Consider the following 17606-nt stretch of genomic DNA (forward strand, 5'->3'; position numbering starts at 1 on the left):
GGAAAAGACCTTTAAGATCATTGAGTCCAACCATTAACCTAGCACTGCCAAGTCCACCACTAAACCATGTCCCTAAACATCACATCTACACGTCTTTTAAATACCTGCAGGGATGGTGACTCAACCACTTCCCTGGGCAGCCTGTTCCAATGCCTGACAGCCCTTTTGGTGAAGAAATTTTTCCTAGTATCCAATCTAAACTTCCCCTGGTGCAACTTGAGGCTGTTTCCTCTCGTCCCGTTGCTTGTCACTTGGGAGAAGAGACCAACTTCCACCTCGCTACAACCTCCTGTCAGGTAGTTGTAGAGCGCGATGAGGTCTCCCCTCAGCCTCCTCTTCTCCAGGCTAAACAGCCCCAGTTCCCTCAGCCGCTCCTCGTAAGACTTGTGCTCCAGGCCCTTCACCAGCTTCGTTGCCCTTCTCTGGACACGCTTCAGCACCTCAATGTCCTTCCTGTAGTGAGGGGCCCAAAACTGAACACAGTATTTGAGGTGCGGCCTCACCAGTGCTGAGTACAGGGGCATGATCACTTCCCTACTCCTGCTGGCCATGCTATTTCCGATACATAGATGGCCAGTTATGTATAGGGAAACACTGGGGAACAACATTGGGGAAAAAAGAATGCTTTCGAATTTAACACTAGAAAAAGTTTCACTGGCCAGTAATAAATTACTTTTGTTATAGGCTTTTCAGATATAAGTGCTTTTACATCTTCTCTTTTCTTTCTGTTGCAGCAGAAGACTTTGTATTCATAAAAATTTCTGCTTCCTCTGACATGAAAGAGTATTTTTTAAAAGATGTAGCTGACTCTTGTTGCCAGGACATTTTGTAGGCTTACTAAATGTGAGTCTTAGAAAGTAATATACACTAGTGAAAAAGGAACAAGGAAAACATTCTTAATTCTAGAAATAAGTTAGTTCAGAAAATTCTGACTAATCAGAAGCAATTCTTGGTAGAAGTTTTTGTTTGCATCATGGTTGTTGAGCCAGAGTGTCTGTAGGCCAGACTGAGACCAAACCATTCAACCTGCTGCTTTTTGCCTTGGAGAAGCCAACATACATGGAAAGGGAGGACATGAAACTGAAGGCACTCAATCCCTGCTGCGGGGACACGCATTTAACTGCAGGCACTCAATCCCTGCTGCGGGGACACGCATTTAACCACGGCTTCCAGAGGGTCCACCAGGTGGGATTGCAACACTAGTATGGGTGCTCACCATCAGAAGACCGGATCAGTCCCTGCAGGTTATGCAGCGGAAAAAATATGGCTATTGCAGATAACTACCCTAACAAAAATGGTTTGAAATCGTTGATAAGTTTTGGCTGGTAGTAGAAAAATCAAATCAGGGCTTTTAAAAATTCAGTCTAAATCCTGTTGATAAAGGACACTCACTGTAGCAGCATTGGTGCACAGAATGGCCTATGTATTTTTTTTTCCCAAGTTGCACTGTAAGAAGAACCTGACCTAAATGATTTCTATTAATGGCGTTGGATCAAATTTGTTTAAATAATCAGGGGTCAGGAGAACACGTAACACTGGTAGTTCATCATACCAGATATTCAGAAATTGGGGGGTTTTAATATTATTTTTGTGTTTAAATCTATGGTGAAGATAGAAGTGTGTTTTTGAAAACACATGACTGGAATGGGCTTTGTCACTGGTTTGTGCCACAAAGCATCAGAGTCTTCATGAAATATTGGTCATTAATCATAGCACAAGCTTTCTTGCTTTTTTGGCACTAGGCTGTAAGGAAAATACTTAAGAGTGAAACATCAGATATTATTACATATAATATATCTCCAGTCAGCTCGTTGTGCTTCTGTATGTCTTTAGAAATTTGGACTGAGAATCTCTAATACATAATCAGTATGTGGAAAATAGTAATTTATATTTAAATTATATTACATTAATATTTTATGTTTTAAAATACCACACTAAATGATTGAAAAGTTCACAAAAAGCACTGTTTTTTAATGATGTTTTTTAAGTACTTGTATAAAGTTGATTTATATGTCATCAACCAAAGAAAGTTATATTCTTAGTCCAGATTGATCTGTTATGCTGCATTGCTCTGGTTCACTAAGTCATCTTGTCCATTAGTATCTACAGATAAAAATGGATTATAGTCTTTGCAGTGGGTCCATAACATAAATGATAAACGAAGATTAATTTTGATTCAGTTTAAGATTTGCTGTGTCTGAATGCAGGGGTTAATGCTCTTACATCAGTTATTTTGATCTAACATAGCTATAAGCTCCTGCTGCTTCCTGAATCAATTCCATTCGCTTACTTTGCTAACTAAAGCTTTTGAAAACATTTTTGCTGCACCTTGGCTATTTTTACATGTCTGTATTCAGATATATTTGCCTTTTGTTGTGTTATGCTCAGTTTGTTTGTTGATTGCCACATTTCTTTTGTGGTTCTAGCCCTACCAGGAACTGTATTCTCATGCAGTTAAAAATGAGTGTAATCATTGGATGTGAACTGTTACAACAGGACTTTCACTGCAGACAATATGAATATTGGTATTATCATAAAATTGTTTGCTTGAACAGTTAAAAATTCTTTATCAGCCTAGTGAAGATGATACAAGCAACATTCCTGAAGGCCTTTTCTGTTTGTATTTCTTTTATTCTGTTGCTTATGCTTTTCTAGGCAGTGATTCTTTTACAGTCTGAGTTAGGTTATTTAGTAAACAGACAAGTGTGATTTATGGTTTTGCTGTGACACGGATCTACTTTTCTGTATGTGAACAGATGTTTACGTATGTCATTCAGGAAGGGCATATTTATTTTGCTCTGTATGGTTCTCTGTTGTGGTGGCCCTCAATTTCTTAATAACTTCCTAGATGTGATGAGTTCTCTGATTTACAAATATGGGTCATTCTCAATTTAAGATAATACAGCCTCCCGACTACAACTTAACTTTTAAGATTTATAGTAGCTATATTCCATTTCTCCATCTATCAGTAATTTCCACCTTGTTTTTCATTAGAAAAGTACTTTAATAATGTTCTGTATTCATCATGAGAAAAAAAAAGGAAATCAATGATAATTTTCTATATACAGTCACATAATGACTTCTGAAATATGGCATTGAGTAGGAAATCATGTGTTTGGGAAGTAAAATTCGGATACTCTACTGGCTTTTTCAGAAGCTTGTTGTTGAATTCAAACCGAACTGCCTGTAATATTATGTGCCTCCTTGAGGTGCGCTGAGTTTAATAGTCAAGTTGTAACACACAGTTTTCAAGATTAATATCGTAATATCCATGTAATAATAAATGCGTAATTTGTAACCAAACACCTTCGTAGCAAATCTATTTCCAGTAATACGTTGTCAGACCACCATTTCTGCTCTTATCTATGGTTTTGATTAATTCATATATAAACCCTACAGAAAGATTGTTTAAATTGATTGCTTGGTAAGTTCTTAACTCCTTAATTTCTAGTCTCATTCTTTAAGTATCCTTTACAAAATTCAAACATTCAGCTGTCAGTGGGAAAAAAAGTTTCATGCCAGTATTAGGATAAACTATCTGGATTAAAAAACACACCTGATTCACCATAGGAATCTATTATCTTGGAAAAGTCTGAAGGAAGACATTAGCTTTAGTATATATTTGAAGATCATGAAAGGTAGGACTCTGACAGTGCAGGATATAGTGTGTTTTAATAAAGACATTATAGCATCAAGACTTGTATGTGTAAATGCTGGGACTTTGATGAAATGAATACAGCCCAACTGCAGGTATTTTAATAGTGTGAAGGGTCTCCTAAGTGGGACTCTAGCTGTGTAAGATTTCAGTTAAATTAAAAAAAAAAAAAAAAAAAGAATTACAAAATCCAGAAATGGAGGAGGAATGCATTTAGACTTCTGACTGGAAGAGTTTGTTCTTTACACAGGATACTATTAAACTAATATGCATCTGTCCTCCGTATTAGATGGAGAAGGTTAAACACATACAATGAATGTGTTAAAATAACCATTTGGAAGCTGCAAATAAACATACGAAAGCATATGAATTAATAAATTATTGGGGTTTGTACTGTCAAAGCGTTAACTCATTTTTCTTTCCTAATTTTATTTTAATGTTGGATTATTTAGAAATGATCTTCAAAGAAGTAAGGACATATTTGCACCATTTTCTTTATAATGGATAAGAAGAAAATATAGTTCTGGTCTTTTTAATATACATCTGAAATTAAGCTCTTATCTATACTATGAAACTTGAAGGCTATCTGGAAAACAAATCCAGTTATGGCTTAAGCATTTGAGAAAGTGAAATCTGGTTTAATTACTTCTTTCAAAAGAAAATTATCTCTTTCAACTTTTTATTATTAAAACTCTAGAGTTATTTTTATCACTATAAAAAAGAACAAGCTTGGAAGAGAAGCTGTCTTCATGGAGTTCACATTCTAGTCTTTGTTACTTAATACTCAAGCTGAAAATTTGAGTCCTTATACAAACTTCTGATTGTCTAGAAAATAAGCCAGAAAAAATGCATTATGAGAGATAATATTTGTATTCTTAGATAGGGGATTAGAAAAAATTAATTTAAGCATTAGAAATAGCAAAATGGGTATGGTTTTTTTTAAAATGTCATTATCTTTATAAAAAGGTCATTATTGCTGAACATGCATAAAAATAATAGCAGAAATATTGTGCTTTCTCTTGCTGTAGTAAAGGCTTTACCCAATGCAGTGAAAATATGCTGTTATGATATAAAAAAAAGTTGGAAGTGATGAAGTCACATTTCCATTTCATTTAAGAGTTCTAGAGCTGTTTTAGGAGTGAATGTAGCTTTGCATTTGCAAGAGAACTAAATACAGGGCCATTGCCCTTGCTGCTGCTCAGATGAGATCTACGGCCTCTGACCAGTCCTCAAGTGAAAGGGCTGAAGGAGAGATAAGGGACGAGACATAAGATTGCACCCTATTTGCTCAAATCCCATTTGCCTCCTTGAAACAGCAGTACTTCATGCATATAGATTTGGCTTAGTCTCTGGATATAAAATCAAGTACGATATCCAGTTACCTTAAGCGTCCATTTCTCAGGAAATTAGACTGGAATCTTAAAAACTTCATACATCTCTATTAAAGCCTGAGACTGGCAGATACTCATTTTACAGAAAAAACTTGAAGATATTTTCAAATTTAGTCATGTATCACCCTAATGGAATAAGCAGTGACAATTAATTTCTTGCTGGGCAGAATTGTAAGAGAGGCCAGGGAAGAATGCATGAGAATGGTGTGAGGAAATGGATGTAATTTTTATTAAATTGAGATAACTTTTAAAAATTTTAATGTAAAACCCACCCAGAGATCTCTGTAGATAAGTGAAATGAAAAGATGTGCTACTATGTTCTCCCCTTAAAAGCCTATCAAATATATAATGCTGGTCCAAGCAAGTATCACCCAATTAATCCCACTGTTTTGGATGGAAAGTATGAAATATTGTAAAGATGTTTGTGAAGACTAGTAGCTTAGTAGGCTAGTTGGGTAAAGTGCCATTTTTCTAGTATGTAAACAATTAGAAATGTTACTTAAAAATCTATTACATCTTCATGAGAGACTGACTTCTTTTGGCCAATGATATTTAAGATATCTTAGTTTTAATAGAAAAATCAGATGGATAGGAGGACTAAGCAAAGGGAAATTTAACAGTGAGGGAAGGAAGTAAGCTGAAACAGTGGAAAGGAAGAGAGAAAATATTTGTATGAAGAAACTTCTTGTGAAATATTTGGTAGAGGGTTTTGCCTCCAGGTAGGATCTAACACACATTTCTATTGACATGTATCATGTAGCTAAGCTTTGAGAAGTGAGACTCCTTTACCCATGTGTTTTTGTTGTGCCCAGTAATCCAAATATTCTTGGATTACTTTAAATATTATTACTAAATAATAGTAATTTTGTCAGATAACCACTTCTCTTTAAATTTGCCAGTTTGCCTATTGAACATTTCTCTAAATTAAATTAATTTTGTGTAAACTGAGAATACGTTGTGGGGGGGAGGGGGAGGCCCTTGCTGCTGCTCACTGCCTAAATCAGAAAATATGTGATAGACAACACCAGGAGCTCTTCTGCTCTTGAGGGAAGTGTCTCATCAGAAAGGTCTGCTAAAAAAGAGGGCTAGATACTTAGAAATGTGAATTCTATTTCTGACTTGGAGAACAAAGTCCCCAGGTTAAATAAGTGAATTTCTAACTACATGCTTTGAATTTTAATCAATAATGTTGAAGGCTTTTCCTGCTTAAAATACTTCTGTATTGATAAAGTAGATAATTATCACATTATAAGAATAGTTAATTATTATGTCTTTTAAAATTATTATAATTACAACTTTGTGCAATTCATGTATATTCCAAAAGTATTGGCTTTTTTTGTTGTTGGTTGTTTGAAGTATGTGCAAAAATAATACATGGGGTAACATTAGCAAAAGGATGTCAACTCCCTGAGTAGTCTAAGGGAGAAAATGGGGCACTTGTTTCTGTTGTTGCTGTCACTCATGAGTTTTTGAAGTTAATCTCTGTATAACTCATCTTTTAAAGCATAGAATGCTATTTCAGCCAAATCATAAAGGTAATATGATGCTTTATTAGTGTTTGAACCGTAAAAGGCCTTTTAATATTTTGTTGAGATGTGCATGGTAAATCTAATATTATTTAATTGTAGAGCAAAGCAAGAGGTGTGTTACATAGGATTATGATTATTTTTACTGGTAATTTTATAACTCTGTCCTTTGCTTGTGCTCCATGTGTAGGGAGTTGGCCTCTCAGTCCATGGACATTTCCGAGTTGCTACAGAAAAGACACTTTTCGCGATGCCAGAAACAGCAATAGGTAAGTATTTTAACAGCTTAGCACACGTTAATGTGTTTAAAGTTACACTGTTTGTGTAATCAGGATGAAATGTCTTTGACCGAAAGCAGTGGCAGTAGTGAAAGAATTTTAAAAAGGAATTGGAGATGACCATATATGGAAAGTATTTTCTATTAAATTGATTGAAACTTATCTGTATTCTGGGAGATTGATCATTGAGGTTCTTAACCTGGGGTTTACTGTTTAGACTGACACAAAGACTGTCAGGATACAATTTTTTAAAAATGGAAGTAGATCTGAGGAACTAAGTCTTTGCTACAGATGTAGGCAGATAAAGTCTGAAGATCCCAGTGCAAGTATGTCAGCTTTACATTTGGAACTCAGTATAAGCCAAACTGGCTGTACTACAAGCTGATCTGCAATGTTAATGAGACAGATTTTGAAATTCCAACTTTACTTGTAGATTATTAATATAGACCCATTACAATTGTGTACAGATTATGTGCAGGCGAGATCACAGTGTCATCGTCTTTTTTTTTTTTTTTTTTTTTAAAATAGCAACATGTACCTTGTGTTTTCTAATGTTTGATCCTACAGCTTCTTTGTCAATTCTGAGATGTACAAAAGAAAATGTTGTGTCTCAGAGCTATATGAAGATCGTGATACGGCTCAAGAAAAGTCAGTCCGATTAAAGTGAACCCTCCTGTGAGGGCGAACCCTTTCCCTTCAAGACAATCCTGGCACTAACAGGGTATCCACACTGAACCTGTTACTGTCTGGCATATATACTTCTTTAATGTTTCATCAATATCCAAGTCCCTTCTCCCTGCTTATCAACGATGTTTATGAAGAGTGCTCAAAACCTATAACCTATCCTGCATTTCTCGCCTGCAAAATTTCTAGTTTCTACATCTTTCCAAAGCAAGGCAGCTGAAGGATGATTGCAATTGTTCTTATCTCTATGCAGGAGAATGAGGCTAGCCTGTAATATGTGGCCCTGTTGAACATATTTATTCAGAATAGAGAACCTTATCTGGTGGTTAAACAACTTAAATGGCACCAGACATGGTGCTATTAGGTTCCATCTTAGTTTCACCTCAAAAAATTAGTTGTAAGGAGTAGTGACCATTATTTTCTTAAAAGAATTTCCAAACAGTTACGTAATGTTAAAACTAAGAAATAATGTAAAAAAAAAAAAAAAATCAGGACTCAGTTCTGAAAAGAGAATAAAAGTTGTAATATTCTGCTTTTGTTGAGAATATTTTAAGTACAATAATGTCATTACAACTGAAGTTAAAATGCACGCTTAGCTAATGATTGGATTTTTGTAGTGCCCCCTGTTAGTAATGCTTAAAAGGTCTAGCATTCTTCATATTTTAAAGGGTGTCTTATGCATATTATCTATTTTTTATTGCTATCCAGCCTGTATGAAACATTTCACAAGACTTATTCTGAAATTCTTAAAATATTAAATGAGCTGTGAGTGTCAAGTCAAATAAAACATAATAAGCCCCCCAAATGTAAGCAAGCTCATTATCATTTTAACTCCTGGGAAAAATATTAGAGCAATTCCTGCTAGCTGATAAACGTCATGTATTTTTTCTGAACAAATAAGTTTGGGATGAGAAAAAAAAAAACAACCTATTGCAGCACTCCAAATATTTTTCTCTGCTGAAGGAAAACTTAGTAAACTAAATAAGTCAAGCATTAATACAACATGAATTTGCTAAACTCCTGAAGTTCATAATCAGCTGTTGTGCAAGAAAACCATTTGAAGGAAACAATTTTTTTTTTTTTGAAAACTAAACAGAGAGGTTCTTTGGCATATAAAATTATTCTAATAATAAAGATACCTTCTTTGCTTTCTTCTTCAAAGGAAAAGATAGGAGTAGTCTTACATTAACAAAAATTATGTACTTTACATACATTTCTTGTGTTGACAAGGACTTATTTAAACAAAAATAGTCTGTGAAGACATGTAAAGGAAAAGCTTAGAATTTGCTTAGGAAAGTAAGTAATTAAAAGCCTTTTACGATCAATTAGAAGTGAAACCACTGAAATCTGTTCGGGTTTAAGGGCTTAGCTGCTTTGATCTCTGTGGTGTATGTTTAAAATGTCTAGCTGTCTAGATACGGTATTAATTGATTTTTTCATATGTTCACTTATTTCAGTAGGCATTACACCTTTTCTGTGAAATGAAAACAAAGCGTTCATTCAGCTCCTACATGTTCACACAATTATTCTGCATTTATACACCGCCATAAATAAAAGGATATAGATAGATATGCCACTTTGCAAATATAAATAAAAGACAGTTCTAGACTGTCGGAGTTTGAAATTTAAATAGATAAGATAAAGCACTGGAAAACAGCTTAGGTGTAGGAGGCTGTAGGAGGAAGAACCACTGATGGGAAGAACAAAAGATGAAAGTATATTGTAAGAAGTGGGTTTTAAGGAGATGTTCAAATAATAGTGGACGCTTTCTTGTATGTCCCTGTAAGTTTTTAGCTTTCTGTAAGTCAATTACTAATAAATCTCCAACCACCTCTGCAAGACAAGGTAGGAATGTAGTAGCGCTACCTTTATCTTATGCTTGGCAACTGCAGAGTTTCACAGTTGGGATTACAGTGAAGCATGTTGCATCTGTCTCAGAGCATAGACTGCAAGTCAGCATTACAGGCATAGGCTTTTAGCCTGGTCAGCCCAAAAGACATTCAGTTCTTCTCTCATTTAAGTAGGGATTTGAAAAATAATTGGTAAATGCTATCAAAAGGAAAAAAAAAAAACCCAAGTGTTTGGAATACATTAAGAGAAACCCAGTAGCAGGCAGAAACATATGGGAAGCATTATTGAGAGAATTAAGAGGAATATGTAGAACAGAGACAAGAGGAGTAAAATTATGAAAAGAAAGGAAGACAGGGACCTTGAAAAGGATACAGTAGAAGCTATAGTGGACTACATTTATGCAACCAAGTAAGTTTAAAATGGATTAGTTACACCTTCACTAATCCTGTTTGTAAATTCCTTAATAATTAAAGAAACCTTCATTTGGTTTATTTTATTTGCCTCTAAAGCAACGTAAGCTAATCAACTTCACAGTTTATTTAGAACTAATTTCCCTGTGCATGGCCATGTGGAAGGGCCCTATAGATCCCAATAGGAAGATGGCTTTTCCTCTGGAAACTTACTGGAGCATGGGGAGAATAGTACTTCAGCATCGGTATTTTATTTACAGCAAAGAGGAAAAGGTTGTTGCTGTTGCAGTCCTGGTGGATGGGAAGAATAATGTAATTGCCTTTTCGCTTTGGAGGGCATTTGTAAGAGAAGTTTCATTTTGAAATGAGGGATTTTTTTGCAGTAGTAGGATATCCAAGGGGAGACAGATGAATAGAAACATAAAACTAAACAACAGTGTTGGCATCAACATTATAGATACGATGGCTCAAACTAGAAGGCAAAATGCAGAGGAGACTATTCAGAATGTGAGTACAGATCAAAAAGGTAGGTGATGAATTGGGGTTAATACAGCTTAGGGCTTTTAAAGGGTACCAACAAGACATTCAGCATTTTAGGAGAAGAGCTGTATGTCTCAGTGGCCTGTGGGATGAGGAATAAATCAGTTAATGGCAACATGCACATCAGTGGGAATGGGAATAGAATACTACAACTATAACTGATAGGAAGTGGCTCCTAAAAACAACTTTGTGATGTATTAGAGGCAGCAGAACTTATGGAGGACCAAGAGGGAACCAGAGGAGAAGCTAAGAGATGGGTGAGAACATAAGGCAGTGATGAACTTTAAAGATTATTGAGAAGAGGAAAACACTGAAGAGAAGCTGTCTGAAAGAAACCTCCCCTCGATTCCATCCAAGGGGGAGGAATATTCAGGGACCACTAATTTACCACATCTTAAAATACTTGTAATAGGGTCTTTCTATAATACATATATTGGCTCTTTTGTGACTGAAAGCAATTGCGAGTGAAAAATTTACCACCTTTTACCAGAACCGCATTTAAACTCCTTATGTACATCTTAATCTTCCCAGTTAATAGCTCTGCTTTGGCAAGTGTTTTCTGAGTTTCTTGTTGCTCGTTTATATTCTTATTAATTTATTTTCATGTTTCATTTATTCTCTCAAAGTGGAAAAAACACCTTTAATATCTTCACCACACCTTTAATATCTTCAAAAGACTTTCAGTTTCATGAATGCACCATTGGTGATTATTTTGAAGTAATAACTTGACACTGCTTCTTTCCATTTCGATTTCTGAGATTAATACAGCTAAGCTTAAGTTTTCTTAAGTTTAAGCATGTTAAAAGTTACAAAAACTGTTTCAGTTTATTTTGTAGGTGATTAATGTATGTTACAGAATAAGGTAGATATTGACAAAGTGATGATTTTAAATATTTAAACTTTGATAAAAGTAGTTATATATTTTTCAACTACAACTTTTAGAAGTCTCTTAAATTTCATTCACAGCTTTGAATTTTTAAAAATTACCCTACTCTGTAGATTTAAAAAAAAAAAAATGTAAAAGATAGTCACTGAACTGGAAAGTTTTATAATATTTTTAAATTGCAGGTTAGTCATAGTCCTGTCAAAGAGCCAGGTATTAGGTCAGCATCTCGTGCCTCCACCTTCAGGAAGACCCTGGCAATATTGTTGACCTATCGAATCCAAAATTTTTTCAAACATAGCTGTGCAAGAGGCACTTCATCGTTTGATATTTTTATCGTAATAAAAGATTTCAGAGAAAAAGCAGCATCCAGTTTGAGTTTGCACAAATTATTTCACAGTTCTTTGTGTCATTTCTGTTTTTTGCTGAGAGCACACTTGATTCTTCAGGCATCTAAAAATGTCTCAAGTTGTTGGCAGATAGAATGAACACTATTGTCTGGTATATGTTTGTAAATCATGTGCCAGTGGAAAGGATACAGTTTGGAACGTGTTCAAGAGTTTGCTTTCAGGAAGGGTTTTGATGACAGAAAAATGTCAAACAAAGTCAAGGATAAACTTGGGCAAGAGAGTCGTGCCTAAGTCAGGGAGATGAAAGTGAGACAAGAAGAAATAGCTAAGTTAAATGCATGATTAGGACAAGTTCTTCTCCCTTCACGTTCTTCTGTTTTGTTTTGCTTATTACAGGCCTTTTTCCTGACGTAGGTGGAGGATATTTCTTGCCAAGACTATCAGGAAAGATTGGCTATTACCTTGCACTAACAGGATTTAGGCTGAAAGGAAGAGATGTACTAAAAGCTGGCATCGCTACCCATTTTGTAGAATCTGAAAAGGTAAGCTGCTAATCAGTGCTAGCAAGGGCGCAGTGTACAACCATAATGACAAGTTTGAGTTGTGTAGCACACCAGTATACCTTTACTAACTTGAGTGTATACAGAGGCGCGATTATATTAACTGGTCGTGCACTGTGAACAGGGATCATGAGATACTCTCAAGCTGTCATTATAACACTTGCCAGCTAGTGACAGCTTTGCTTGGAAGAGGGGGCAAATGTTGCTGTCTTCATGATTCTACTGTTGAAGGGCATGATTTACTAAGCATAATTGAAGTTGCTTGAAAAATTGTACAATTAAGACAACAGTGTCTGAGATTAGAGATTATTTATACAACTGCAAAGTTTTTAGTCTAGGTAAGATTAGAGATTATTTATACAACTGCAAAGTTTTTAGTCTAGGTAACACCCCATTATTGTGTTCTTTATCAGTCTCCTTAACAGACACCCTATTCGTTTCTTACAGTGGCTGTAAGAAAGTGTAAAAATTAGCATATTTGACGAAGTCAGAGTCATAAGATTCCAGTAACTTGCATGGACATAAGTGAAGGAGAAACAATGACTTGCTTTCCTTCTCTGTGTAAAGACCCATGACTGTCATTGTGGAGCTGGTTAGATACTATTTTGAGCATAGCATGGTTGCCAGGCTCCTGCTCTTTCCTTTCAGACTGTTGTAGGCTGGCTTTAACTGCTGCAGCTGTAGCACTGCATTGGGGGGCTGCTTGGGAAGCAGAGTTCTTTGCTCATCACTGCAGACATAATTAAATCCAGGTGGTTCAACACCAAAAAGTGAACTCTGGCTCCTTGTATTGTTTACTTGGTACCTCTTTAAGATCTGTCCGAAAGTTGGGGGGTGTTTATATACATATGTACTATATAGTACTATTACCATAGCAGTAATAGTCCAAGAAGTACATTTTGTTTTACTTTGAATTAAATCTTATTTTTAATAGCTACCTGCCTTAGAGAAAGACCTGATAGCACTGAAATCTCCTTCAACAGAAAATATTGCAGACTTACTGAACTCTTACCATGTGAAGGTAATCTGATCAGTTAGTGAAATTGAGCAGAACTGTTAAATATGTGTAAAATCAAATTCTTTTTTATCCATGCTACTGATAATTTGTTTTGTGGTTAAAAAATAATGGGTTTCCAAACTCTTTGCACCCTATAAAATACTAATTTCTAGCACTAATACCTACAGTAGTCAAAATTAAAATTTAAGTCTTTCTTCACTTTTTATTCATTTTGGATACCCCTCAAATTCCTATTGTGATCACCTCTCTCTTTTTCTATGTGTGTATGTAAGTTTCCAGCCAGTAACATGATGATGCAGAAAATATATTGCTGCTTAATTTTTCCCCTGTTATTCTTGGATTTCTAGCATGCTTTGCAGAAGGCAAAAAGATAGCCACTAGCAGGCTGGGAGTTGTACATGATGGCAAATGCAATCTGGGGAGTTTGTCAGAATCCCTGAATTTCAGGCTAACACAAATGACAGGGCTAGAACTACGGGCCTAGTCCAGAGGCTGCAGAAGTTATAGTGCCAGTTATTAAATGCCACGCTGCTCACTTGGAAGTGGATATTATATTTCCATCCCAGAAACTTTATCAACCTGAAGAAATATTTTGCTAGCTTGATGCATTTGATGTGAATTTTAGCATTATTTTGATGCAGACCATCTGCAGTCCAGATTTGAAGCCTGAATTTAAAGGCTCAAATTGTCCCTTGAATTTCTCAAATATTTTATATGTTTGTAATCTTGAGATAATTGAAAGATTGTGAATAAGCACAGTGAATAAGCAGTTATCAATAGGATAAGTATTAGCAGAGTGCAGATACCTTGTAGAGACAGCATCTGAGGTCTTAAAGCAGTATTTTCAGGGGGAGAAAGGTGCTGTTTTCCCAGTGGACAAACCCATAGTTCCCTGTTGTGATTTTGGAGGTGAATGTAACTGTATTGATAATACATAATTAGTATTTGCATTAGCCCCATGTAACAATGGGCATGAAAAGAAAAGGTTTTGGCTTTACAATCAGTTTATTCAGTGGCAGTTTTAGCTGTTTTGATGTGCATTGTAATTTTATTTCAAAAGAAAGGAAACTTCTGGAGTCAAATCAGGATTCAATGTGTTCAGTCAGTCTGAGTATTACTCCCCAGTTGTTTGGCTTTAAAATGAGCAGTGTCTACTCTTGTTATTTCTGTTTTGGAATTACTAAGTTTCTATATAAAGATCAATTAGAAAAATAAATGGGATGAGCTAATTTACATAGTAGTACTGGTTATTTTGACAAAATAGAAAGCTATGAAATAGGAGTGATTGTATGTTGCAGTATACTGCTTTACAAGATGACATTGAGTGGAAAAGGAAGCTGTGTATTTTTAGTTATCAGAGCTGAAATGACAGGGAACCTTTCTCAGCTTCAGCTGCTGTTACTGAAACATCTGCTTATGTCCTAAACCCCTTAATGCCAGAAGATCTGAAACATTTGACAGCGTTTCCACATAGGGCCAACAGATCTTTCACACTCTTTAGTTGTCTAAATAAAATTTTGTAAAATGACAGAGAAAAGATAGGGAAGAGAAATGTATTTTTTTGGCCGTTTTTTTTTTTTTTAAATACATATATACATGCCTGTATATTTTTTTAAGAAAAGAAAACTTTTTTTTTTTTAAAAACATTCTCAGGTTTTTGAGTAGATTTATCTACACTGGCTTTCTTAGTATATTTGATGGAAATGCCTTGATAGAATAATCATGATTACTAGATAACCACCCAGTCAAATACACATACATAGTAGCTCAGAGCAAGCACTGCATTATGAGGTGACATCTTTAACATTCACAAGATAAAGTGACAAGTTCATTTATACACACTGCAAAATTGTATTTCGTTAAAAATGTGTGTCTTATGAATATTAAATGTTCATTTATGATATTATGATGTTTCTGTAACACAAGTCATTGAAATTTTTCAGTACTGATAAGCTTTTCAGTCTAAAATAACCAAGTAAAATACGTATTTGCTTTTTAAACAGAGCAAAATTGATCAAGAAAAAGAGTTTGTACTTGATGAACATATGGAGAAGATTAACAGGTATTCAGCAATCTTTCTTCTTTTTTATTCTTTTGGATAGAGAACATGAAGTTAAGTCCAGTAACAGTATCAGTGTTCCACAGGTAAGGCGATAGAAATGACATTCAATTTAGCAATTTAAATTTTTTTGTCTTTAGGGTGCTTCATCTGAAGCTCATTAAATATTTCACTGGTCAGTATATTAAATACTTGAGCATATTTGCCTGATTCATACACCATTATATTAAGCAACTACCCTACGGCACATTAAAATGAACATTTTCTATAAAAATTGGATGGGAATTTGTGAGAGTAATTGTTCAGCTGGACAGGAAATGTTACGTAGCGCATTTATGCTCATTGGTATAAGGCCATTTCTATGATTGTTTGGAACTTCTGTGTATCAGAAAGGGAAGGAGAAATAAGTGAGTGATAAGAAGCAGCTAAAACTCTTGAAGAAGGACGGCAGTAACTAAGTTTAGAGACAAAAGATGTTGATACCAAACCAGTAGAATGGAGCTGATAGCTAAAGATTTAATGTGTTATAAAAATACAGATAAGACTGATGGTAGTAATTAAAGTTTCTGGAAAATACCAGAGTTTGTAAGTGAGGTTTATTGAAATGCTAGAGATTTGTAAAGAAAAAGGAGATGCCTGTCAACTGAGTTACTTAAAACTGAGCAACAGGGAACACATTGCTAAGAAAAGCCAAATGAGCTGGTTACGCTCTGTTTCTAATTTCTGTGTTACTAGCACTTCATAGGGAAGAGGAAGGCTGAAGCAGTTCATTCATTTATTAAATTTTTTTTCCCCTTTTAGTCTTTTTTCAGCAAATAGTATGGAAGAAATTGTTAAAAAATTAAAGCAAGATGGTTCTCCTTTTGCCATTAAGCAGCTAGAGGTAATGTCTTCTATGGTATTTTTGTTAGAGGTTTTAAGTCTGGTTCTGTACTTTCTTATCATGGGGCAGACTTTAGTCACCTTATTAACATAACTAATACTACGTAACACCAGTAAGGCATTGGACTGAGATCCTCAGGTTCTCACATATAGTCCTGTGGGATTGTCAGTAGTTCTACTCAGACAAGAATATTCCTCTGTAAAACCACACCATCGTATGAATACCATCATATGTTGCATAAAATTGTGATCTAGTAAAAAAAAAACAAACTCCCTTTCCCTTTTCCCCTCCCCACGATCAGGGGGTTATTGGTGACAAAGGTTCCTTTTATAGCTTCTCATTTTATTGCCAAGGGTTAGAATAAAACAATGCCAGAACAATGTTGTTCACTTTCTTCCATTCCAGATACCTCATTTAGGTAAACAGCAAGCAATTTACCATCACAAAGTGTTTTTTGATCTTTTTAATGCATTTCTAGGTGTTGGATGTAGTCACAACTCAAAAAATATACAGTAATACTACACACTTAATACACTCTTCAGCCTCAAAAGCAAGAAGCAACTTATATTCATTTATAAGTAAAGTGTGTATTTTCTCTTTTTCCTTTGAAGTATCTGTATTCAGGTGCCGTGTAGAAGTTTGTCTTGGAGCTATTAAAATATTACTTACAATTGGATAGAACACAAGCATTTCTCCAACAAAAGCTTTGTTTTAACTTTAGTTACAGCTCACAGAAGAAATCCTGCTCTTGTAATAAAATGAAACATCCATCATCTGCAGACTTTCATTTGAGCCGAAGGAATATAATTTTATTATGTAGTATCATTAACATTAGGCATCCTGTCCCAGATACACAGATACATTTTTGGTTTTAGTTTTTAATTAAAAAGATTTAACATTTTGTTACTGGAACTCTCAAACAGTTTTTGAGAAAGGAAGTTTTAAAATTATCTTTGTGTCAACCAGTACGCCTAGTACATTGCAAGAAGTTTAGCGTATGTATTACAAAAGAAAAATCGAATGAAAGGGAAAGCTAATTTCCCCCCCCCCCTTGTATTCAGGTTTCATTGAATAAAGGAGTCAAAAGACCTAGTGCCAGACTAATCATTTCATGAGTTTGTAGACTTGAATTTTACCATAGGCTACCATCATGGTTTTGCCCTGAACTATGTAGGCTGTATGATTCAGTTCTTCACTTTTTCCCTATGTTATAGATGGCAGGGAAAGTACTTATATTAAGGTCTGTTGAGACAGTTTGATAGCATGTTAAAAGCAGTCACTTTTGGTGGCTCTTATTTCTTTATAGTATTGAGTTACAAGGCAGTATTTTATTTTAGATTTTTATTAGATTTTATGAAGTTTAATATAATTCTACAGGGATATTATATTGATTAGTTTCAGTGGAGGTTGAAAACAAGAATTATTTGCATATAGCTTTTCCTAAGTTAATTTCATACAATTTTATGGTACTTTAAAACATAATCAGTCCTAGTGGAACTTTTTAAAATAGCATATAGC

At 35.0% G+C, this 17606-nt stretch overlaps 1 protein-coding gene across 1 annotated transcript in view; it reads left to right on the forward strand.

The window, feature by feature from the left end:
* Window positions 1–17606, forward strand: part of HIBCH (3-hydroxyisobutyryl-CoA hydrolase) — a gene marked incomplete at its 5' end in the record, with an annotated part of 44581 nt that overhangs the window by 16390 nt on the left and 10585 nt on the right. The window contains 5 exons of the mRNA XM_009572876.1: window positions 6763–6841; window positions 11965–12110; window positions 13063–13149; window positions 15150–15208; window positions 16007–16088. Of these exons, the coding sequence (XP_009571171.1) occupies window positions 6763–6841; window positions 11965–12110; window positions 13063–13149; window positions 15150–15208; window positions 16007–16088 (453 nt within the window). The remainder of the gene's footprint in view (window positions 1–6762; window positions 6842–11964; window positions 12111–13062; window positions 13150–15149; window positions 15209–16006; window positions 16089–17606) is intronic.

The sequence above is a fragment of the Fulmarus glacialis genome, unplaced genomic scaffold (assembly GCF_000690835.1).
Source record: "Fulmarus glacialis isolate BGI_N327 unplaced genomic scaffold, ASM69083v1 scaffold8682, whole genome shotgun sequence".
NCBI lineage: Eukaryota > Metazoa > Chordata > Aves > Procellariiformes > Procellariidae > Fulmarus > Fulmarus glacialis.